Source organism: Lagopus leucura, unplaced genomic scaffold (assembly GCF_019238085.1).
Source record: "Lagopus leucura isolate 7727_CA_CO unplaced genomic scaffold, USGS_WTPT01 Super-Scaffold_100009, whole genome shotgun sequence".
Taxonomy (NCBI): domain Eukaryota; kingdom Metazoa; phylum Chordata; class Aves; order Galliformes; family Phasianidae; genus Lagopus; species Lagopus leucura.
The window spans coordinates 20,116,274-20,142,191 of NW_024962266.1; the positions used below are offsets into that span (position 1 = coordinate 20,116,274).

Here is a 25,918-nt window from a genome sequence, read left to right on the forward strand (position 1 = left end):
CAAGTGATCCATGAAGACAAACGAGATCGGGCTTGCTCTTTTTTTCTCCTTGCTTTACTATGATGTTTAAAAAAAGACTTCAAAGATAGTTTTAAGCATTGCCTTTGTTTCTCACATGAGAAAGCCAGAGCTTGAGCAGGTCTAGACAACACGGTGGTTAAAACTTCATTATCTGCCAACACTTTGTCTTCCTAGAGCTCCCACAGTTGTTGCTACCCTGGAATTGCCTCACCAGAAAATATCTGAGGATATCCATATAGTATTTTTCTTCCCTCAGAACTTCTCCAAGATGGCAGCTGTAGAACAGAGCACATGCTAGCACCCACAGCACAGCACCCACAACAGGCAGTTTCAGAGGGCAGCAACATCAGAGGCTCTGCCAAGTAGGTCGTGGCCCAATGCTTTCAAGCTACCAGGTTGTTTGAGATGTTATCCTTTGAATCTTAACACAAAATCAAGGTCTTGGCTACTTCTATACTTCGCCTGAGAATTTTCACAGTATGTGCCTATATTTTATTTTCATTTAACTTTTTTCTAAACTTACCACATCTTCTCTCCTTGTGCTTCTGGACTATCATCTGTGAGTTTCACCTGGAGGATGGTTAACACTTTGCATTATATTTACATATGCACAGCTATCAAAGCTAACTAAGACAGAGATACAGATTTTATCACATCCACTTATCATCAACATTACATTTACCAGATCCCAAACTGCCACACCGAAGAAGGTCTGCTGAAGACAACGTAAGAGAACAGGTGTTCCTGAAGGCAAAGTTTGGCTTGCAGGATAAAGCCTGATTAATTTAGCTATAGGGCAACAGGAATGAAAAACCTCTGCTGAGATGAACCTGTAAAATCAGAGGTCAGCTAAGCTCACATGTGTTACAGCAATTTCTGGGTTGCTACTGCTAGAAAGCCATAAAGAAAAGCCTAAGTAGATAAAACATTCCTCCCTCGCTCAGAATAGACCCATGAGTGTTTGTTTATTCAAAACTACAGAATGCAACAGTGTTGAATTTCCTGCACTGTGCAGATAATTGCCATGTATGAACAGAACACACACCTGCAGCTCAATCCCTGTCATGTCCAAGAAAAAAAAAAAATAGCAGAGAGACACTGAGGAATCCTGGGACAGACTCTTTCCATCACAGCAGTTAACGTGGCTCTCTCTTGGCCACCATCATCAAGGGCAATCCTTCAATTTTGGCAGAAGAGGAGTCATTTTTCCATGGGCACATAGCATCCCCCTCGCATCTGGTAGCAGGATGTTAAAGGAAAGATTACACCTAGCAGTGAATTGTTGAAGCCCAAATATTTCATATGGCCTACAGCGTACACCAGAGGCATTTTCACAGGAGAGATTATCTGGGAGCAGACCCCAGATGTCTGCATCCTTGACTTACAAGGTCCACATGGACGAATTTTCAGCTCTTAGATGGCTGCCCCACAGGTGTCTAATCTCAGAGGTGAAAGCCTGACTGTCAGCCTGGGACAGACTACAAAGGCTGGCCTCTGAAGGAGCCAGCAGAGCTTTCCACAGAAGATGTCAGACACCACGCATCTTAGAGAGCTAAAGTCGCTGTATAGAAGAGTATAGAGAGCAACAAACCATCCCTCATTTCTCTAATAATGGATATGAATTATACTGCACAGGAACCTCAGCTAAATCTGACATATTTAATAAATTTATCCCAATCCTCAGTGCAATTTAATGCTGGACATAACACAGATTTTCTAATGAATCTTTTTAGGGCTGGAAATGCAGCTGAAGTTTTGTGCCTTATATGCAGAGTTTCATGAAATCCTGAGAGCTCTTCTCAGATTCTCTGAATTTTGGTCTATCACTTCTGAATAGAAGAATCTAAATCCCACCTGAGCTCTATCACAGCACTGGATTCATTTCATAGAAAGTTTCTTTTTCATCCATATGCTTACCCTGGAATTTTTCACAACAAAGGTACTGGACAAGCTTATTAACTGGTTGTAGTGTTGTAACAAGTAATAAGGTATTGTTCACTCCCTATTCCAAAAGGTCGTCTTCCTCCTCCCATCTGAACCTTTCCTTAAGAGTGAAGTAGGAACGTTCCCAGTTCTGTTTCTATTACAGCTTACTTCTGCAGGATGGATCTTTTAATGACAAGTTCTTCATCTAGGTCAGCTTCATTAGCCATGAAGAGCAATCTTTTTCCCGTGTCATCCACTCCAATGAAGTCCCGCTGCTCCACTGAAGTTAAAATAAACAAACAAACAATCATTATTGAACCCTGTCTTAATGTAGGCTGGAAAGACAAACGGATCACCAACCACCCTTGAAATATAAAACACTAGGTTTCAGACTCACCCAGTAAATCAGTGAATGCACAATAAATGTTAAAAAATTATTATTAATTTTTTTACTTCTCTTCAGACAGAGTAGCTGATATACATCTATTCTGACACTGGAAACACTTTCCTTTCTGCATCTTTCTTATGGAGATGCCAAATACAGGTCATGACATGCAACACTCTGTATTGAGCTATGAAGAAACTGTGCTTTCCTTCTCTTTCTGTCTTTAAAATTCTACCTGAATTTACACAAGCCCACAGGAATCAGAGAGCTCTTCAAAATCCAACTTCTTCCTCCTCATCTTAAATCAAACCACATTAGAATTAAGTAGTCTGGAGAGGATTATGATTTCAGGTAAGATGTTTGCAACTGATCCGCAACTTAAGATTTCTATTTCTGTCTGTATTTATCTGAAACCACAGACACAGATATAAAGGTAGGTTGTGAAACTTGTGTTTCCAAGAAGGTCTTCTGTTTATAAAACGGCCACGCAAGAGACTACTGAATTGTTACCTGCACTGCCAGGGCAATTCCCGTCAGCTGCAACCACTGACAGCACATCAACTGTGACTTATTTTCGAATGGTTTTCTACAGCTTCTGAATAACAGTGGTGGAGCTTATCCCCACCTGGCCCAAACTGCATTTTTAACTCCACTTTCCCCAGTTCAATCCCGTCCCTTGTTTTCTTATTTACTCCTTCAGAGTTACCATAGTAATAACCACTATCAAAATGAAGTCAAATCAACACAGATGTTGGAAGCTGTCCTACGGGCAGCCTTTGATCCAAGTGATCAAGCAAGCCCTCTTCTCAGAACTCAATCACACAGCAAAGAGGTTCAAAAGTAGGCCTGAACACGCAACACTGGCAAATCAAGTGCCATCAAGGATAAAACTCATTTGATGCAGAACATCAGAAATAAGCCTTCAAAGCAGTCCTCATTTTAAGGAGAGCAACGAAGTTAGAGAGCAAGGGTAGCACTGCTACAACAAGTGTTTAGCAACACTTGTAATTTAGAAAAGACAACGTTTATTGCTAAGATCTATTAGCTAGAGATAGAAGAGCCCTTCACACTGGCAGTGCTCAGTAAGGAAAGACAAAGGGAAGAATGAATACATAACTAGCTTACTGAATCCCTGGGAGGGAAGAATGAGAAAAATGTTAAACCTGCACTGACGTTAACTAAAAACATGGTTTAAAGTATTAAAAAAAAAAAGAACACAGGATGTATTTTGCCTCTTCCTGGTAGTTAAATAAGGATTTGACACAGTATTGCAATTTGTTAATTACACTAAAAATTAGATCCCATCAATTTTGAGGGTTTTAATGACCTAATGAAATCACAATATCACAAGAGAATAGAAATGAAGTAATTCAGTAAAGAGCAGAAAGTTTTCAGTCTGGTTTTCTAAAGCGCTTTTTAATCACATAATTAATTGAGATTTGGGAAAAATACACCTTTGTTAAAGATTCAGAATCTCCACCCTTTCAATTAAAGGAAGAGGATTCACACGACGCAGCCTGCAAGACCACCAAGAGGTCTTCTGGCAAACACAGAGAATACCAGTGACGACATGCCTGCTGCTTTCAAGACAAGAAAAACAAGCAGGACAGTCACCAACCCCATCTCTTCTGCCTTCCTTGATACACAGGAAAGTTCACTCTCTTTTTCCCCCACCCCACAAACCCTTGCACATCACCTTTAAGCACATGGCTCCGTTCCAGGTGCAAGAGCTCCTGACACATTTTGTTTATTTGGGTTAGCACCCTTCCCTAACATTCTACTTTTTTTTTTTCCTATGCCTCTTATTAATCAATTCTAAAAGCCAATGAGACAATTATAATCAACAGATGATCCTCTTAGTGTGCAGAAGCCAACAAACTTCTTCCTGTAACGTGCACCTGAATTACATCAAGCGCTGCAGAGAACTATCAGTATCAATTTATGACTGATTAATACTGTGATTCCTGATACTTTGAAAACTGTTCCTTTATCACACATCTTCCACGTTTAATAATATCCTACAAGTAAGGACTCCGCATCAGGTTCTATGAGACATGGTTCCTTCTCAAAAGTTTAATGAATTTGTAGGAAAAGAAACAATAAATAAAGTCAGAAATATATTTAGTGGCTTATTTCCCAATAATAACACTTCACAGTACAGTACAGGTACACAGAACTGTGTATGTGCCATGAATCAGAGAAGAAGCTAATAGTGCCACATCCTATGAAAGACTGCCTTCCACTTCCACACAAATATCCAGCCTTCAGCTGCCGATGAGCTTTCTTAAATGTTCATTGTTTGGAATGAAACTTCTAACATCAGGTGCCTGCCTGCAGAGCAGGAAAGCTTCAGTGAAAACAGCTTCAGTGAAAACTGCTTCTAATGTTAAATTAAAAATAAATAAATAAAAAGTGGTTAACCTAAGCTTAAACAGTTGGGTGGCAATTGTCTTGAGAAGCTCTGGTATTCCAGCTCCTCAGGAGGAAATACGACATTCCTAAGTGCTGCTGATTTGTGTCTCAGGAGCGTACCTTCTACCATCTCACTCCACAGTAAATCTTTGAAAAACATGCACTTTCACACATTTTCAAGTCCTCTATTTTTTTTTGCAAAAAAATTCCATATACTTTATTCTTAAGGAAAAGCTGTTTTGAAGGCTCAGTTCCTAGACCTGATCAAATATCAGGTGCCACCTGAAGTCTTCTGTACCACCAAGAGCTGCACAAACAGGGCATGCAAGCCACAGGAGGCTTCACAGCCATGCTTGATCTGCTGTGGTTTTGCAACCTATTTTTTTTTATATAAAAAAAATAATAATAATGTAAAAAGCTCACAAGGGGGAGGGGAAAGAAAAGCATAGAAAAAGGGATTCTACAAGTTAGGCTGGAAGGAGGAGAAAGCAGTTCCTGAGCACTAGTGGAGACAGGAACTGGGAAGGAACAACGGACCACAGATAAATGAAGGATGCTGATGGGAGAAGTCAGAACAGAACTAAGGGGATGGGACTATTGGTGAAAGGACATGAGAGTAAGATATGAGAAAGGGTAGCCAGACTCTTGACAGGGATCCTGAAGGGCAAGACTAAGCAAAGAGACTGACTAGGATAAGCAGGGGAGGTAGGCAGTGGCAAGAAGCCAGGATGGAAAGACAGGGATAAGTTAGGACAATAGTGACAGCAATAGGATTCACTCAATCAAATAGAATGAAAGGCAGGAGGGTTCTGTACTCCCTAAAATATACCATCCCTATCCAGAGACTAGAGAAGAAACCAAAATTCTCCAGTCTCACCACTCCCCTGCTGCTAGAAAAAGACTGGAAAAGGCCTAGTAGGGTCTGCGTCTCATCTGAGGCAGTTCACACACAGAGAAAACAACTTACTAGTGTTATCCATGACAGCTCAAGTAGAGTAGCTGTGAGTGGGAGACCTTTACATCTAGCTCCCACAGATAAACACTGTGGGTGTTAAAATGCTTCCACATGATGGAATTTCAGTGTTTTCAAGTTCAGCCTTTTACAAGACCTGAGAAATCATACACAACATTTAACAGTAATGCAGGAGGAGTACTGCTGCAAAGTCAAACACACAGACATGCAAAAATAAGTAAATTAAGAAAGCATGTGCGACTCAGTGTGTTTATACTTGCTAAGTCTTCAGAGGATCTTGTTTATCCTCATATACCTCATCACCCCTGCCCTGCATGCTCAGTTGAGCTTCCTGGGCTAATGATGTTTAACCATAGATCCATACATTTATATCTTCTGACCACTCAGCTTCACAGTTGTAGTAATTCTCTCGACAATGTTTTATGCGCCATTCTCACTATGACTGCCTTTAAAAGACAAGGGCGTTTAGAGCCACCTAAGAGTCCAAGTCCAAAATGCTCTCAGCCTTGTTATCCTTGTATTTTGCTCCAGAAAATCTTTGTCCAAGCAGCTTTCTTTCAAAAACACATTTCCTCCACTTTCAGACACACACGTAGTCCAACTGCTGGCTTGCGTTTCACTCCTCTCAAACAGTTTGAATCTGTGCTTTCTTATTTGTATTACCGTAATGCCTCTGAGCTTTAATCACGGACAAGGGCCCACTAACCTGGCAGTAATCAAGCATCAGCAATTTAGCAGATATCATTAAAAGAAAATGAGAGGTACGGTATGGAAACAACCATATGGTATTTAGTACTTTTAGCACCTTAGTAAAACAGGGATAATAACCCTGCCCTGCCTTACAGCACTGTTGTGAGAATAGATACATTACAGATTACATGAGATATTATGGTAAGAGGGACCAGATAATGATCTAACCAAATCCTTGAAATCAGTGGGAGTTTTGCCTAGTGAAAGGCTCCTGGATGTGATCTCAGAATAATTCGCTACATACGACGAGAGTGGAGAATTTCTAGAAGTATTTGCTGTCCATTTAACACTGGTCCCTGCAGTCAATGGTAAAATTCCCAGCTACAATCTGACTGATGTAGAGTGCTCTTGAAGAAATGCTTTTAATGCTCATATGTAGCAAAAATTTACGGTTTGATCCAAAACTCACTGAAGTCACCTGGAGCTTTTCCCTTAGCTCTTGTGAGCTTTGGACCTCGGCCTGCACGATTACACCACTGTAATACTTAATTCTGAGCTGGAAAAAAAATAAGTCACACCCCCACCAGGGAATCTGAGGAAAAACAAGGTATCTTACCTTTTTATTCCTTTCACTTTCTGATTGATTAATTATACATCTATGATATGTATATATGTACCAAAAGATAGTGCTCTCACTATTATTACTCTATATACTCTTATCTACATACCGGGTTTTTTTTTCCCTTTCTGTCCTGGGGCCAATTCTGTGGGTTCATGAGCTTTCTTCATCAACATGGAGAGAGTAGCATCGTGTGTCCGAAACAGATCCACAACTTTATATAAATCGACATCTGTGATCAGATCGCAGCTCAATACCAAAACGTCAGTCTGCCAAGGAAGAAAGAAAAAGGAAACCCTCAGAAATACAAATGACCACATATGGATCAGCATTTGATGACTTGGCTCCAGGTCGTAGAGAATGTGAGCATGAAAATTGCCATCATCAGCCCCTAGCAGGAGGAACTGGGAAACAGTACCCACGGATTTCAAGACTGCCATGGAAATCTGCTGCATTTACGATCACTACTTCCAGTTGCATAATGATGTAGAAAAGAAAGCTTCCTGAAGAAATCTTTTTAGCTGACTTTGCATCTGGCTACAAATCACTGGAAAAGATATTTAAACTATGTTATTTTATCAGGAAAAAAAATCAAAGACTACGTAGGATGTGATTTACTCGGTAATTGCAGTGTGATGGTGGGCTCAGTTTAGAAACACACTTCCTAAAAGCAGCAATATCCCATATAAAAAAACAACAAGGAAGCTTGGTTCTATTTAATAACAGGCTCGTATTTAATTTTGATCTCAAAGGATTCCAAAGCGCCGTACAAAGTAATTAAGGGAAGTGCTGCACATATCACAGAAATGCAGTCACACAGTAGTGAGGCACATCAGCTTCGTTAAGCACGCAGGCTGTCGAGGCACTCTGACTAAAATCCCTCACTTCAAAAACATTTTCTACATTTCCCATGGGCTGCAGAACACGCTGCCAAAAATCTACTAGTTTGGCAATTATCTTCATTTAAATTAATCCTAATACAGCATCTCAGCAGTACGACCTACAAATAACCAGCAAGTCTCTGCTTTATTTTTTGTTAATGAATAACCCTTTTTGTTAATGACAGTGTTTCTTTCTCGACATCACTGTTTTCACTTTGAGTGCTACCATTCACTATGGTAAGCCTCCTTGCACAGGAGAACATGGCACCCGACTTTCATCTTTTATAAAGGGCATTAGCAAAGACTTGCTGCAATCACAGTTGCTCTCTTCATAAAGGATCAAGTTCTGCCTTACAAACTATCTCATATTAGGAGATTCTGCACAGTAGGTGAAGATAAAGGAGGTCTGGTATTTCCATTATTTGACAGGTTCTCCTACAAATGCTAGGCAGCTTCACGTGTTTACCAATAAGTCACTGGAATTTGTTGTGTCACAAACTATGGGAGCTGCTGATTTGGCATGCTGCACAGAAGGTCAAGCTCTTTGGTTTTCATTTGCTTTCCCCCTCCCTCACTGAGTAACACCTGGACGCTTTACAAGAAGCAGTAATATTCAGGTTAAGAAACTTCACACATTCAAAACCTAACTTGTATCTCCCCTTTTAATATATTTGCAAAATATGTATTCTATATTATGGTTTTGCCCAAGAGAAGTGTTTTAATTATCACTTCTCTAAAACAAGCAACACACACACATTGGAACAAAATCCAACCAACCACAAATGCAAGCTGCCTAGCATCCTGGAAACAGAGCTGCACTGACATCCCTGGGTGTACAAAGAAAGGAAAATAGATCTGACTTGCTGTAAAAAGATATCTTTCGTTTTATACCTGTACATTGTGGAGAAGCATATACTGAACAACCTGAAAAATCCTACAAAAATGTTCAGATATTGCATTTTTACACAAGCATGAATGAGTTACAATACCTTCAGAAGAGGTCAAAATGTATGTGAGAGCCATTGAAAGAGACCCACGCTTTTCAAACTCAGTTTGCAGAGGGAATAGCTCTCTGCCTCCAGATCTAAATGCATCCGCTCTAACGGTGTAAAAAAGGAATAATAATATAAGAGATGGTCAGAGGCACATCGATGGATGTACTTTAAGGAGCTGGACTTGTAAGGCAAATTTTGTAATTGTTTCACAATCTACCAAATGCTCGAATCTGTCACTGCAGCAAAATCCCAACAAGCGCTACATAGCTGCAAACAGGCTCCTGTTTCTTTTCTCCTCACTATAGGACAAGCTTTTTGCAAAAACTGAATGCAAGACCCCTGAGGAGCATACGGGAACAGAACCACCAAATGTCTGGTTGCCATCTGTTCTACCCATTTACTCTCCCAATATGTAAATAAACGTCAGTGAGCACAGGGACCAGTGAAACACACAGTTGCTCTGTAAAGCCCACATTTCTGCCTCTCCTCCTGATGAGCAGAGCAGCGGCCTCAGAAGCATGCTGAGAATACACCATGAAAGGCTCTTTTGGGACTTGACAGCCTCCCCCTTGAAACACCACCACCCTCATAAATAAAGCCCTCACTGTCTAATGGATGCACTTTTTTCCAGTGTACAACTCCTGAACGAATAAACTAATGGCTGAATGAAAAAATAAACTATCCTAGAACCCTAGCAGAAGTGTGTGTTTTTCTTTACTTTCTTTCTTCTACGCCCACCCTGAAAAAATAAATGGTGGAGCTTGTGGTTTTTTTTAAGTATCAGCTCCTATCCGTACCATATAAGTACGGTGCACCTTCCCAATGCCCTGCTGATACAAAGAGGTATGTGCTCAGCGCCTGCTCTCCTGTGCTAACAAAGGGGGATGTGAACATACTTGACTTCATGAATTATGCAAACACCTCAGTACACACACATACACACATCCCTTAATGAAATACATCTCACGATGATTACATCAACCCTCAACTATTATACAAACAGACGATAAGAATCAACATGAGCTGATTAAAAAAAGCAGCAAGTCCACACCCCGAGCAGAACCACTTCAAAGGAAGAATAAGGCACACACAGATCTTTACTAACTGCGCTCTGCCACTTGTTACAACCTGGGGGGAGGACAAAGCAGCGCTCTTAAATCAAGAAGGACCGTCTGACGGACGGGGCATGAAAGCAATGCTTGAAATTTCTGTCATTTTTCAGATCTGCCAACGTTGATAGGTAACCTCTTGTTTACTACTGATTCATTCAGGTTTGCACTTCATGCACTCAAGGTCGGAATTCAGACTCGGCATCCAATCAATAGAGAGGAACGAGCTCCTGCAGGGGTCATTCCATCCCACCCACGACGTGAGCTGCGAGGTGCTTTACCACCCAGCCCTGGTGCCCCTGGTAGAAGCCCCGGGCCCAGCTCAGCCCACACTGCACACTCTGCTCAGTCAGTAAGCAACCTGGAGCTCAGCTCTGCCTTCTTAACACTGGGTAATGGCACAGCACCATCAGGAGTGCCCAGAATGCGAGGTGAGATAGCTTACGGACTGGGCCTAACATAAAACATCAAGAGAGTCACATAAAACAGAGCAAAGCTGTGCAGAGAAAGAACTCGGAGCCAACGTGTCAACAATTATACAAAGCCCAGCACAATATGGAACATCGACACAAAAACAAAACCAAAAGGCAGAATGTTTCAAGAGCTCAGTTCAAGATGACCGATTTAAAAATAGAAAACATGCTTTCAATGGAGCTAATTCATACCACAGATCAAAAGATGGATGCAATTATATGCTGTAATATACAGCACAAATAAAAAGCCTTGGACTTTCTCACACCCTGCATACAAAGGCAGCATGAAAAACGTTTATGTTCAGTTATGATTGCTGGACCCCTTCTGTTCAAACAGGAGATATCAGGGTTACCACAGCTAGCTGGCAGCAAATGCTGACTTTTTAAATGGTATTCACTCTGCCTTTTCTGTCAAGTATAGACAAGGGCAGGACCTTGTAGCCTCAACTGCTGAGGCCTCAAAAACTGCAGACTAGAAAAATGAGGAAACATGTGTTGCAAGGAAATCTCTAATTTGAACAAAATCAGCCTCAAGAAAAAGAGGAAAACAAATGTCAGATTGCATTATAAACAGAAAAGAAGCAAAGTATCTGCAAAGCAGTGGAACCACATTCTAACAGAACCAAACATGGACAAAGCACTGAAGTCAAATGCTAGCAGCTTCCAATTGCACAGTGTTAAATGTCGAAGTTTTGACAGGAGAAGAAGAAAATAAAGAGATTAGATAGACTTGTGCCTGCGCTCAGCCTAAGTTAACACACGCACAGAGAACTCTGCATCATTTCCTGTGGTGTTCACCATACAGCAAGCGGGAGAGGAACGAGTTATAATTACTGCTGGAATCGAGACTGAGAATTCTCAACACAATAGCCTGGAACTTCACCCATATGTTGCAGTAACAGTGGGGTTTGTGTGTAATGCTTTTATTATTCTAAAGACTGGAAAGGGAAAGAACAGTTTGGCTGTGGGCAAACATTTTGATTGCTTGTTAGCACGCTCCCAGGCAAAGCCAGGGGTACCTCGGAGCAATTGCATTACTCACCGCTCTTCAGATCAGAAAACGCACATCCAAGGCTTCAGAGAATCCGTTTTTATCTCAGCCTCCATTAAGAGTCCTCCAATTTCCACACCTGTGACCTCTTTGAAGCTCTATGGCTGCTCCTGTAACTGGAGCAGGGAACCTCTTTTCTTTTTTTTTTTTATTTGGATGTCTGTAGGATCTTGTTAAGCACCAACAGAAATGACCGCCTTTGGCTGGGAATTCCCACTCTGCTTTTGTAATGCCCTTGATAGCAAGATTCAGAAGAAAAGCATGATTTAGTGCTTTCTTAACAGACATGAAGCGTTTCCCTTCAGCACACTCACCCTACAACAGCAAGCTTGCTGCAGACTAGCACCTTCCTAACTGCTAAAGACATGGAGCAGGGGAAGCACAGCATCCTCCAGCCTGAAATCCAGCAGTAATCTCTCCTCAGAAAAAGAAGGAATAAAGTTTTTTTTTTTTTTCTTTGAAAGATGGTGGTAAGGTGGAAGAGGCTTTAAAGAGGGGAAAAAAAAACCCAAAACAACCAACACAATAACAAGCCACAGCAAAACCAAAAATAAACATAAAATAAAAACCAATTTGGGAGCCAAGGGAGTCTCTTCTTGTTTCTTGGATGGCCCTGAATTCATCAGGTGAGGATATCTTAAGGCAATGCGAATGCCTTCACACACACAACCTGTCAGCATCACTGTTTATCTTCTCAAAGAAAGCTGGAAGAAAGATGCCAGGAGCTGGGGAGGAGACTTAACCCCAGTCCTATCACATGGCTCATCGTATGCATTATATCAGATGGGATCTTACAACAAAAACACCCATTTTACGTTATCTTTGCATCTCAAGAGCTACCATCCAAAATCAATATTTTTTAATTTACATATATATAAGGTAGGAACAGGAAAGATATTCAAGCCCTCGAGGCATCCTGTCTCCTCCCAGGAGGAAGTCTCCTTCCCTGTTGCTGAAACTGACACGTGGGGTGGAAAAGGGTAATTTACAGTTATCAGGAACCAAAAGCAGAAGTTTAGAGATGAACGCAAGTTCATGAGCTTATTAAGAATGTTTTCAAAGCAGGACTTTGATACTGTGATGCTTACTGAACAGCACACCTTCTGGTCTAGGTGCAAGCTTTGCAATCTGTCTTTCCTTTGGTTCCATGCATTGCAGTTTTGAGTAGTCAAAAAATCATTTTCCCCACTTCCTCCTCCAACCATGTTACCTTTCTTCACTGGTTCCCCTTTTCTGTCACACCAAGCAAAAATTGTTTGCCTTTTTTTTTTTTTTAATAACTTATTCCTTCCATCACCAGTCATTTACCAAGCATACTTCTGCCTTAGATCAACAGAGGATGCCAGCTCTACTACCTGCATTCTCTAAAGGAGAAGATTTTATGCTCAGCAAAGCTGTCCATTACACCTCAGACACATGCCATATTCATCTGCAGGCTATCACAGCATTTGTCATGGAAATCTTTTGTTAGAAGTCTGCTATCATTGTACCTGCAGAGATCTGGCCATCATCAGATCAGTGTGCATGACTGAGACAAAATTTGAGCTCATTTGCTGGAGGGCAGGTATCCTCTCCTGTGTCTGTGTCCAAAATCCAAGTGTGCACAGAAAAGATTGGTTTTCCCCATCTAAAACAACGCATCCAGAACGTGTGCACCGTAACTCACGAGAACCACGTGCTGAAGCTCAGGGAAACATCCCAAAAGCCAGGCCCCAAATTCACCAGTTCACAGAGGGTGAGCCTGGCAAGCCGACTTCTCCCCTGGCTCAACGTATTGCACTAACAGATCCCTTCTTCCCAGGCAGGAGCACTCCAGAAAGAAATGGCACTCTCCTCATCGCTCGCGTTCCTGGAAGGAAGGTTTCCAGGACTACCTGGCCGGCAGCACGACCAGACCTGCTGTGCGGCTGCTCTTGGACTCTGCCTCCCACAGACAGAAAGGAGAACGCCGCAGCCGGGCTCCCATCTCAGCGGCGCAGCAGGCTTGCTGCCAAAGCCCAGTGCTCAAGCCCGGGCTTAACGCTTAATGCAAGCAGAGCCTTAGGCAGTCAGGTGCTGTAGTCACACAAACAACAATAATAAAAAGTAGTCCTAATGGAGCTCAACTGGCTCAAGTTATTGAAGAGAAAGATGGCCTTTGCCCACAGCCCGCAATTACCCAAACAGCAGAAGATCGCTCAGCACAACAAAAGGCAGAAATGGCAGGCATCAGTGGCTCAAATGCAGGAATAAAAAGAAAGGTATTTTAAGTATCACCTGGAATAAGTGACCAGCTGGTACAACAGACTCATCATCAGTGAGAACACATGAATGAAGACTTGCCTTCTTTCAGAAACACAGCAAGTCATCCAAAAGCTTTGGGTAACAGCCGAAACTACTTAGTGCAGAGCTCCTTACAGACTATGGGATCACAATTTGTAGCAGTCTGCAACAAAGTAACACAAGAACACCAAGCATACACAGCACATGTCCTCAGGAATCGCCTGGCCATCCTGTAACTAACAGCAGTGTGTCCTTAAATAAACAAACAGCATGAAACAAGATTTCCAGGGTAAAACCAAGACAGTACGCAACGCTTAGTTCCAGTTCTGTTCTAATAGAACACCCGAACATCACTCGACTTTATAAAACACAGGCTCAGCACAACCAGCCCTTTTGAAACACAATTCAGTGGCACTGCCGCTTCCTTGTAGCCTGCACTGAACAAATATCCACATGCAGTTCAAATCTTACTTGCTTCGTTCAAATGCGTTTTTTTCCTCTGTAAAAACAAGGTATACTATGGTACCTAAAAATGCTGTTCTGAATCCTATATTTCTATAGGATACCCTCTTCAATACTATTTTCTCCACTAGCAGCTATGCAATTTTTCCACTGATACTTGTGCAGCAAGTGGCATAAAAAACATACAGTGAAAACTCTGAGATCTCTGCTTTTCCCACTACCAATCTCCATCCAGAACATTAACCACCTTCCCAAAGGAGATGACAGAAGTTACATTACAGAAGAATTTCCAAATTTGCTTCAAGAAAATTTGAACACCATTATTTTTCCTTTTTCAGCACAGAACCAAAGAAAAACTACATAACCTAAGCGGGTTTCCCAGTTAACATGGTAAGACAAAAATGCAAAACGAAGCTTCAGACATCCTACAAGTCCACCAATCCTCACCATGGCTTTCAACAAACTGTAGCAAAAAAAAAAAAAAAAAAAGAATGCTTAGCATAGCAAGAGTGCCTGTCTCTGGGAAAGGAGGTGGAGGTGCTGTTCCTGTTACCAAGATTACGGTTCTGCACCAGGCTGCGAAAACAGACAGGGAAAAACCCTTCAAAAGTAACTCCATGGGTTGACATGTAGCATCTGTTTCCTCCCACGCTTGCCAATAAGTAGAACATGCACCCAGGTGAACACATGAATCTGTGTTTTATCTAAGCAATTCTATACCCTGTTCTGGAGGATGAATGTTCACTAATGAACATCACCTTCAGTAGAGAAACTGTGACCGCTGTACAGTCCACCCTTGCCATGAATAGACCCAAGCACTCACGAAGGAAGGGCTGTTAAGATCCTAACCAAGAAGACTCCACGCCACTGAAACCTTCAAGGCTTGAAACAAAGGGGAAAGGTTGCAGAAAACAAGGAGTGAATGTTATTCCAGAATGGTAAGAGAACGTATCCTTGGAAGTACGAAACCGGAGCAGCCTCTCTCATGAGGAAGGGCTGAGGAGAGTGGAAACAACATCAAAAATGACTAAAACATCAATCAGATGGCAACTTAACACACAGACAGCACAGGGCTGTCACCAGACAAAGCTCTATGCGACTCCTCCTTGCTCTGCTCCAGGGTGACACTGACAGCACCAAAGCCGTCGTGCCTCCAGCCAAGCACAGGGGACATCTCACCTTCGAGGCTCAGACGTGGAGAGGTGCTGGCTTCTCCACCGACAGCGCCAAGGACAGGCAGCAGCTGAAGGAAACCTGCAGACTTCCCACTTGCAATACCTCATTCTCTCTTTGGAAATCAAACACAAGGTGCACAAGTTCACTTCTCATGGACTCATCGCTTCTTTGAGTATTCATCACAGAACAACTTGTGAAAACTATAAACTTGAGTTTATCAATGTAGAAGGCTTCCTATGCCTGATAAAGCAAGCTGATAATAAAGGACTTTAATAGGCACATCAATGCATATGAAAAGTGTCAAGTATAAAAAGTGCAAAACAGTGTTTTACCAGAATGCTTTTAAATTATTTCAGTTGTACACACGTGCAAAAAGGTTCCCATGTCTACAACTAAAATACGTTCACCACGCGTAATTCATCAGAAACCACAGAGGGTCTGAATGAAAACATATTCTGTAACACAGGAAAAATGCTGACAATGGATCTCCACTGGGAAATAAGAAATACTGGTCAATGTGATGAGCATGGGCCTAGAAGACAGGAGGAACAGAGAGAGATACAACAATGGAAACTGACAGGTATCTCAGGCCGGTCAGCGACTCCTGCTGCAAAACACGTAAGGTCTTCATGTATTTTTGTCTGCCTCTGCATATAACAGAAGGCATCCTCATGGGCTGACGGTGTACAAGAGAGCAAACAGCCCAATGACCACTGCTGAGCCTAACCTTCAGAGCTAATTGCCTCATTCAGACTTTTGGTGTTTAAACCCTGTTCCAGTAAACCCTGGCAGCAAAATAATTAATTTAATTAGCTACATACTTCTCAACCTGAGTAACTTAAAAAGAAAAGAAAAAGCCAAAAAAATCCCGACAACTGTTGAATCCTCTGCCTCTCATCCTGCCAGGAAAAATAAAGATCAGAACAAAGTCCCGAGCACATCCATCAAGCACACAGTCAGGCAGCACTGTATCACCCCTCCAGCACCAGCGCCAGCCTGAGCACCTGCCAGTACAGCTGTTTGATTTTGTTTTTACTAAGACAATCAGCTGTGCTTTGGGAATGGGACTCGGGCGTGCAATCCATAATTAATTTTGCCCAGCACTGCAACGCTGGTAGCTTTCAATCACACTCCTTGCCTGCGTCGGAGGTAGGGATGGAAACAAGATGCTGCACACTCTGCGAGCTGCCATCCGATTCAGCTGCTTTTCTCACGCAGCACTGACACCATTGTAAAAGGCAGAATCAGAAAAGCATCAAGAGGGCGGCTTTTATTTGCATTTCAGACAGTATTCTGAACAGTGAACAGTATTCTCTGTCAGGTCTGCCAAAAAAAAAAGATGCAATTCTTTTTACTACTTCCAAATAGATAAACAGAACATTCAACTGAGTCTTGGGGAGAGAGAGATTATTATTTTATTTCCACTCGCAGTACAAAAAGTACATAGCTATGTATTATGGGCACTGAGGTCTTTCTTTCCGTGCTCAAACACTCTGCTCAGCTGTACCAAAAGGATTCAGATTCCACCTTCCAGCCGTTACAGCAAGCTTACTTACATCATGTGTTTGGAAAGGAGATTTTTCAACAGAGGAAGTGAAGCGCTGAGCCATGCCGTCCAAGACTACACGGATCAGTGACCCTCAACAGCAGACAGACCACCACCGTGACATCACACTTTCCACAACATGGCTCCCAAAGATGCACATACCGAGAGAATCTGGAGTTTCGATCTTTATTTGTTCAAACAAAGTTGGTTTTTACCTTCTTCACCTTGGTAGCTTTATAGAATTTGCTTTGTTTTAAGAGCTGCGCTACTTTCAAATCTTACTTTTTGAAACTAGGAAAACCAGGTGGACCACCTGAGATGAAACATTTCACATGCAAGCACTCACCAGCGATAGCAGTAGAAGGCATGCTGATTAGCTCACAGCGTATTAGTCAGGGCTTCCATTAACACAACCGAGGGCTCATCAAGGAAGGAAAATGTGAAATTGTTCCATTGCTGTCGCCCTGCTGGAATGCCACAGTTTAATCACTGGCTGGAGTCCAGCTGAGTGACACGAGGAAGAGAAATGCTTAACAGAGGATGAAAATAATACAGATTCAGAGAAGACAAATGCTTGATCCAGGCACACCTCCCGCCTCAGCTGGAAGTGCAGCTCCATGATTTAACCAGGTTTCCCAACCTGCTGCCTGGAGAGGCCCCCGCCCAAGAGGTGGTGCCAGACAGCAGCTGTGAGGGTCTGGAAAATTTGGCACAGAAATAAAAAGGCTAAATATTAAAGATGCCTAAAGAACGCATTTTTAAACTGCACTGACACCCCCTTTGTCATATTATTACTTTTTTGTCACCAATAACCTGCAAGTCGCAAAAGGGCCCCAGTAGTTTGATGAATAGCACAAAGAGAAGGTCACAGAAATAGAGTTCTCAAAGAGGTTTCCTGAGTCAGAGAATCGCCTCCTGCCATCCCAGGTGTCACATTACTTTCTTTGTTCTTAACTAAACTAAGACTTCTCATTCCAGTATAAAACCAGGGGGGTTGTCTTGATTACCCCTTCAGCCCCTCAGCCTTCTCTTGTGGCACATTTAAACACAGTCACATTTCAGTATGAATGTTCTATCTCCCTTTCTAGTGTCTGCTCTACATTTGACACAGAAGTTCCACACCTGTGCAGTATTCCAGTCAAAAATCTTCCCACTGCCTTCAGCAATTAATTTCTCATTGCAACTGAAAAATACCTGATACATTCTGCTCTTGCACTTACCTCCTCTAACACTGTAGCTGCTCACTGTCATCTTAACTCAACTAGTACATTCTGAGACATCATAAATCTGCTTCCAGTCAAATTTCTTGTTACCAATCCCCCAAATCCTGAGTTCTGTGCTACCGAGTTCTTGACACTGTTGCTGTGCTGTAACATGGCAGGCCATGGCATTGTGCTTCGCATAGCGATCCTGTGAATCACCCAAAGGAGGGCTACTAAACTGTGAGAGAAGCCCTTCAAGAAGTGCAGTCGAAGCCAAATAAACAGAGACATAAAATTGGAGTGAAGAAGTCACAGAGCAACGTTCTGGGGAGAATAATCCCAAGGGAGGCCTTGACAGACACAACAGAAGACTTCACATTACAACTTGGAAAAAAGCGTGTTTACTGACACCAGGTACAGAGGAAAAGCCCTCCTAAGTGAGCGAGGGGATTACATTACGTGCGATGTAGTGAGACACCAAAAGCAGTTAGCCTTTGTAACGGGCAGACTATTCTCAAAATATTTCAAAAATAAAAATCATCACTGAGAGATAAGCTGCCTATACAAAACAGCATCGTTATCCACTGCATGCAGCAGACAGCACAAAGACACCTCTTCCAGCTAGGCAGCGTATCAGAATGTCACTGAAACAGGATTTCTTACTAATTTCCCTACTGTTCAGATTGAACAACTCATCTGAACGTCTCAGGCAGTGCTGCTTGCCAATGAAAACCAGAACCAAGGACTGGAGACAGTTACCGAGGGGAAAGCAATTATGCATGACTGAAAAAAAAGAAACAAAACAAAACCCACATTTCTTCATTTCTTACAGACTCTCCCCACCTTCCACTCTGTCCCTGGCAGTCGCCAAGCTTTGGATGCTCAGTAAAAACAAACAGGAACATGGAAGCTATCACGTCACACCTTTACTACTGCTGTCACATCTGCAGCGCCATTCCCAGTTTGCAGCAGCGTGCTGAAAAGTTATACTGATTTACTAAACTTCATTAACATGGATCTCATTTAAAAACATGAAACATCGTGAGTGAGGAAAGTTAAATTGAAAGCCATAGTCAGTTTGGTGTTTTCTCACCACCTGTAGAAGAGGCATTCTGTTATTCCCTAGCAAAGACTGTCAAGGCGACGTGCTTCCCATGCAGTGATGGATGAAACAGCAATTAACAGCCTGTGTGAGTGATGGAAGCAAGAAAGGTAACCAGGAGAGCAGAGCCAGGAAGTGACAAGAGTAAAGGATGTGGAAAAGCTGATCTCCTGAAGGAGGGAGTTTGCTTTACATTTCAGGTGAAAATAACTTGTCACAAAGGATATTTTTTAATGCAAATAATCCACGAAGACAAGCTTCCAACAGAAGCACAGACAACACACGCCTTCCAGAGGCAGAGGAAAGCGCAGATACTGCCTAAAGACTTCAGAGTCTACTTCTACTAACAAACACTGCATAAGGTGGTATTTACTCAATACAGAATTCAGTGATTTGACTTTGTTAGCGTACCCACAAAAATCATGTTCTGAAACTTCAAAGTCATTGCTGATGCTGATTGTCAGAAAAAGGCATGAACATACAGCAACATTTCCTTCACACAGCTTTTCAAAGCCAGACAGCAGGCATCTATTGTAATGCCACCTTCTGCACCCTACAAGCCTTGCTGGACTTATACTTCCATGCTGTGGGTTAGGCAATAGCTCCCAAAGTACTGAAGTTTCCACTAAATAAATTACTTCAGAATTACTCTGGCACACTTGCATGTGTAAACATTTGCAAGAAAAATGGAAGTCAGAAGGCATAGAAATCAATGTTCCTGTCACTAATTTACTCAGTGGTACAGGCAAACCCAAATCTTACTTACAATTATTCTATACACCATTCTTTTGCCAAGGCAGCAAAGCTCCCTTCACTCTTTGTGATCAAACAAGGTCATCAATCTGTCACCCAAACCAGAAGCGTGGAAAGGTAGTTTGTTTCTTTGTTTAACTTGTTCAGGCTCTCCCACCAGCACAGATTGTGAGCTGACAGAGACCTGTAAACACCCCCATGGTAGTAAAACTGCAGTTTCAACACAAGCATTATTATAATACCACCAAGCAAGTCTACACAGTCTGTGTTCTACCCTTCCCAACTCTCTATATAAACAAGAAAATAATTAAGCCTTTACAGTTTCACCATCATCTCCATATTTTGAACAGGTACCCGTTAGCATTCTGGCAAAAGATTAGTAGAAAACTAGGGATTTAAAGGGTGCAAATGAATAAAAGTAACAATAATATGAAACGTTAAAAAAAAAAAAGCCACAAAAGTGTGGACATTAAAACGGCAGCCATGGAAACTGTCACAATGTACAACTATTGTAGGAGGATCCTGAAGCCAAGGACATCCTAAGGAAAGGCTGAGATTGTCTACAGGGAAGCAAGGGAAGGAACAGATGGATTGTTATCACAAAGACCTCACACAAACTGCTCCATACCCTTACACAACAGGACAGTGCTGTGCGTTAATTCTCAAAGAAGCCACTGAAGGGATCAATTTCAGCATGTTGTCTTTGTTTTGGGAAGGACGCAAGAAAAAGATACGTTCAGACCGATAATATCAAATGCCTAATAAAGCTGGTACCTCACCCATCTGATACTGGCTGAGACAATCAAAAATAACAGGAGGAGTTCCAGAACAGCAAAGGATCTACTGTATCAGCTCCTGAAGTTAAGATCTGCACAGAGTAGGTGAACAGCAAAAGAAGCTTGATTGGTTCCCTTGCAATTTAATGCAACCACTGAACAACAGGAAAGAGTAAGACTGGTGCAGTCAGTTGCTTGCTTCCATGCACAGGACAGTCTTCAGACAGACAGACCCACCTCCCAGAATGCCAGCACTGAGAAAGCAACAGAACAACGAAAACCACCTCCTCTGAGCCGTTACACGTTTTGCACACATGCATTCTTACGTTACATCTGAATGCAATTCTATCAATCTAATTTTGACAACTAAACTTCACAGCATCAAACCTTTTTAGCGAAGGTGTAGCACAGCAAAAAGACCGGCTGCAGCAGGCACAGCAAGCAGCAACACTCCGTGGTGGAACTCAGCCCAAGGCCAGACAAGGCAGCACATCATGACACCTCATGCTTCAGAGTGGCCCAACGTTTCCACGCTCGGGATTTGTTCAGCTAGCCTTAGGCATATTTCTCACAGAGCACTGATAATTCTGGCTTCACCGCACGTCACTCGCACTGCACACAGGCAAGCTGTCCGTGTTGTGCCACGTTACCTCATTTTTATTGAGCATACTTGCTCTTCTGTCTGTGGGCAATTAACTCAATTTGCGACAAATAAAAGTTTCAGCAACCAGTTTAAACTCCTCATCAGGCTTTTGGCACGGGCTGCAAAAAGCCTGCCAGCAAACTATGGCCACAAGCAGCAGTTGTTTCCCTGGTTAAAACTAATTCTGCAGCGAGATCCCTCTCCTGCCACACCACAGACTGCAGCTTTTCATGGCAGCTACCCCTGCCATGCAGCTCCCTCACCTCTGCTGCACAGGAGAGGGCACATCCTGTAGAGGTAAAGGGCCCGTATGTATTTGCTTGAGGAATGACTCCAAAATACACAGTGCAGCAATCTGCTCAAGAACTTAGTACAGACTTACTTCAAATAAGAGACCACTATTTCTTCTCTCTGGCCAGTCAAGCTAGACATAGGAAAAAAAAGGGGAGAAGCAATTGCTGCCATTCACACACAGAAGTTTACTGAAGCAAATGGCTGGTTTTGAATGTTGCCTCCCTTCTTCTCTAACCCCTAACACAACACTGCCTCCTCTAACAACACAGTCTATGTTCTCACCCCTCCGCACACTTTCCTACTGTCTCTCAGACTTCCCCTAACAGAACTGCCTGCATTGCCAAAAACCCAGCCTGCTGGGCTGACTGCTCTGATCAGGCAATAAAACTGGAAGGCCTGGGTCAAAATTTGCCATGCAGACAGACTTCCTTACTGCACACACACGTGAAAAAATAGTAGCCGAGTTATTATGGAGTGCAGCTCTCCACATGACAGAAATCATCAGTTAAACTACAATTCTGTTAATTTTGTTTTACCCCTTTACACCTCATTTGCAGTTTGATTTGTTACAGTCTGTACATTGATACCTTACAAAACCTCTCTCACTGTGCCACCTGGACACCCGTATTTGTCTGGAAAGTTTCTTCTTATCTTGACTGGAGTCTACCTTGGAAGTATACAGCCTGCTATACTGCAGTTTATTACCTTCAACAGAGCCTGAAGAAGACAAAAGACGGCCTAAACAGACAGGGAACAAATCAGAAAGATTAAGCATATGACAACCACATAAACAAAATTCCATCCCAGATCCTGGTATGAGCTCCAAGTAGCATTTCTGCCTTATACTACAGCATTTTTATTTCTGCAGTTAGAAATTAAAACTCAAAAAATAATCATTTTTATTAGAACAGCATCCAACCGCAGTAAGTAGCCCTTTACCACACTTGGGCACTGTTTATCTAAGAGTTCATCACATGACCAAGCTGCTACAAGCAGAAAACTGAAGCCTAATGGAAAGGACCAAGCCTAAGCTTCCTCACATATCAGTGCGTTGCCTAAGCTGACTGCACCTCTCCAGAAATGCTTTCCCAGGCACAAACTGGACAGCAGCTAACATACACCATATAAAAAATGATATGAGCAAATACAACCTCTTTATTAACCTGCCAGAAAGCTAACAAGGACTAAAATGCATCGAGTGCCCAGCCTGGATTTGCTCAGGCCTTCCTAACTATCATTTCTACTCAAGTCCTTGTCTGGGTTCCCCTGTGAGGTGATCTCACAGCAGTCAGAGCTTCCGCAGATTGGGAAATTCAGCTACCTGCAATAGCATTACGTGGCACAGCTCTCAGGGTATTAAAGTGTAATGGGGAAAAAAAAGAAAGAAAAAAAAAAAGGAGTGAGTTTAAACAAATGTGTTCTAGTCAAGGTCAATAAAGCACAAGAATACCTTTATTTTCTGGTGAATATGCCTCAGCGAATCTGCTGTACCCATGTCCGCGTTGTCACTGATGTACACAAAGTCCAGCTTCATTTTTGTGTCCAAGTTTAGCATTTTTTGGATCTCCTTTCTTGTAATCACAATGACCTCTAGAAGAGGAAAGTGGGATGAGATCAAGCAGCAGCAACACTCTGGAGCTTTGCCTTTCACCCTACCCAATGCTGTATAGCTCTCTGGACACCACCACCAAGCACAGCATCGCAATGCATTGGTTAAACTATTGCCATCACCAGCTTGGCAAAGAAATAGAGTCATTTGTGAACAACAAACTCATTGCACCTAGAAAAGAGAAGGTAAAAGTGTATTTGAAGAACATTGATGGTGGCATGACAGCAAATTTTCAAAAACAAAGAATTTGAGAACAGAAGCTTTGTAGGAAGAAAAATGAATGAGAAAACAAAACAAGTGAGAAATCTTTTCCCTTGGCCTCAAAGAAAAAGCAGCAGGCACAAACTCAAGTTAAAAAGAAAATAACAAAAATTAAAAAACCACCACCCATCCATTACATTCTCCACAGGATTTTAAACAAAGTGCAGCAAACAGTACAGCCCTTTGCCTAAGAAGTTCCTACCATACGACAAAACCATGGTAAGAATATATCTGCATGGGTCAAAAATGATGTCCTCCTGAAACTGTTAACAGAAAAAGAACTGTAAACAGGAGAGCTGTATGGGAGTTGTGTGACAGTTTGGTACCAGAGCTACTGGAGGGCTCTCCTCTCACTCCTGTGCAGGATGCCAGCTAGAACTGGGGCAAGAAGTAACCAGTGGAAATGGAACTGGTGTCAGGTGGAGGCTGTAAGCCCACATTTCAGCATAAATTTGGCTAGGAGGACAAAGGCCTAAATATTAGGAAGGATGATGTGCTTGCAGTTGGGACAAAAGGGAAGCAGTGAATCAGACTGGGGAATACCTATTTGTTAGCACAAGCAAGTAGTAAGAACCAAATTGCCACCTAACAAATAATAAAAATTATGATCCAGGGAAGGAATCCATACTACTGCACAATTTACACAAGAATGTGCTGTTTGGTCAGGGAGCAGAAGCAAGAAAAGCAAGGAGGTGGTTAGTTGCTTACTGAAGCTGCATGTGCAACCTCACGTGGCCAAGTTTTCAAAGGACACATGAAGGTTCTCAAGGATTTCTTAACAAGACAAAATAAAGGCAAAGGCCTACATTTATTTTTCCCTTTGTTCTCAGACAACAAAACAGTAATAAGCTAACGTGAATACATCGTGCATGCTGACTGGTACATCTCCAAAGAAAAGAGCATTGGTCTGGAAAAAAGTCACATTCTCAACACAGAGCACAGAATGTCGAAGAGATGCTCTGCGATGCAGTCACTGAAGAGAAACGAAAGAAGCAGCAAAAAAGCAAAGTACAAAAGCAAGCATTACAAGGCTGCCAGCTCCACCTGTGCTGCTCTGCCTGAGTCCCAGCACTGAGCTGCCCTCTGCAGCAATGACTAAATGCCTCACACAGGGCAGATAACCCTGAACTTCAGGCCAAACTGGAACAACACACCAGGAGCCATCCAAGAGAGCTGACGTGCAGCTCACACCACTGTTATTAATGACTCACAGAAATAAATGCAGAGAAGACTTCTGATTAACAACATCAGCAAAGACGCCAAAGTTAGGAAAAGTGTATGGATGAGGAGAGCCTTGGTGGGGGGCCAGAGAGGGATGACAAGGGGTGAGAAGGGAGCATGCACAGGAACGTAGCCTGTAGCTAAAAGGCACGACGCTGGGAACAGCGGCTCCAGTCGCAGGTGGAGGAACGACCGACGGAGGTGGTGCCAGGAAGGCAGCAGGGCCGCCTGCCCTCTTCCCCACCCCGGGCTCCGCCTCACCTTCGAAGCCAGCGCGCTCCAAGAGGTTCAGCGGGTACCAGAGCAGGGGGCGGTTGCCCACCGGCAGCAGCGGTTTCGGGACGCTGGAGGTGAGGTCCGTCATGCGGGAGCCGCCTCCAGCCGCCATCACCACGGCCTGGAACTCCATCTGCCACACAGAAACGGCATCACTCACCCACGGCAGCACCGGACCGAGCCGGGGTTACACCGGTTCGCTTCAGCCCGGCCCGATTGTACCCCTCTCGGCTGCTCGGAAGCGTGCGCGGCCTCCCCTTCTCTCCCGCCGCCGCCGCACCGCTCCCGCCCGGCCCCGCCGTTACCTCCGCTCCGCCGGCGCCCAGCACTTCTCTGACAGAACCACAATGGCGGCGCCGGCGCGCAGTGCGCATGCGTCCGGAGAGCCGAGCGCATCGATGTCGGAGAGCGGCGGGAGAGCGCCGATCGGATCGATCACCTCCCAGCCTGGCGGCCGGGTCAGTGAAAGGAGCACCGAGGGGAGGAGCGCGGGATCACCGAGCCGTGGATTGCCGTTTGGCTGCGGGGAGGCACAGCGCCCCCGTGCGGCCTGGAGTGGAACTGCACAGTAGGGAGGCTGCGGGATGCAATGCAGGGAGTGGTCTGTAGGGGGACAATTTCCGGGAGGGGAGAGGAGGAAGGGGGGATTATCTCCAGCCGGGCAGCCGGAAGCCACAGTCTGGTTGCATTGAGATGGGAGGGAACCAGTGAACCCAAAGGATCACGGAGACAAGAAGAATTAAGAATGGGGGTGCTCCCATGGCCGGGAAAAGGACAACACACACAGCCCCCGCAAGGCG

At 43.2% G+C, this 25,918-nt stretch overlaps 1 protein-coding gene across 1 annotated transcript in view; it reads right to left on the reverse strand.

Moving 5' to 3' along the window:
* EIF2B3 (eukaryotic translation initiation factor 2B subunit gamma) overlaps window positions 1-25,526 on the reverse strand; it is a 92,465-nt gene extending 66,939 nt beyond the window's left edge. Inside the window, exons 1-5 of the mRNA XM_042873322.1 lie at window positions 25,424-25,526; window positions 25,104-25,251; window positions 23,202-23,341; window positions 7,136-7,295; window positions 2,116-2,227 (exon numbers count right to left, since the gene is read on the reverse strand). Of these exons, the coding sequence (XP_042729256.1) occupies window positions 2,116-2,227; window positions 7,136-7,295; window positions 23,202-23,341; window positions 25,104-25,251; window positions 25,424-25,492 (629 nt within the window). The 5' untranslated portion in view covers window positions 25,493-25,526. The remainder of the gene's footprint in view (window positions 1-2,115; window positions 2,228-7,135; window positions 7,296-23,201; window positions 23,342-25,103; window positions 25,252-25,423) is intronic.
* Window positions 25,527-25,918: the final 392 nt, after the last annotated feature.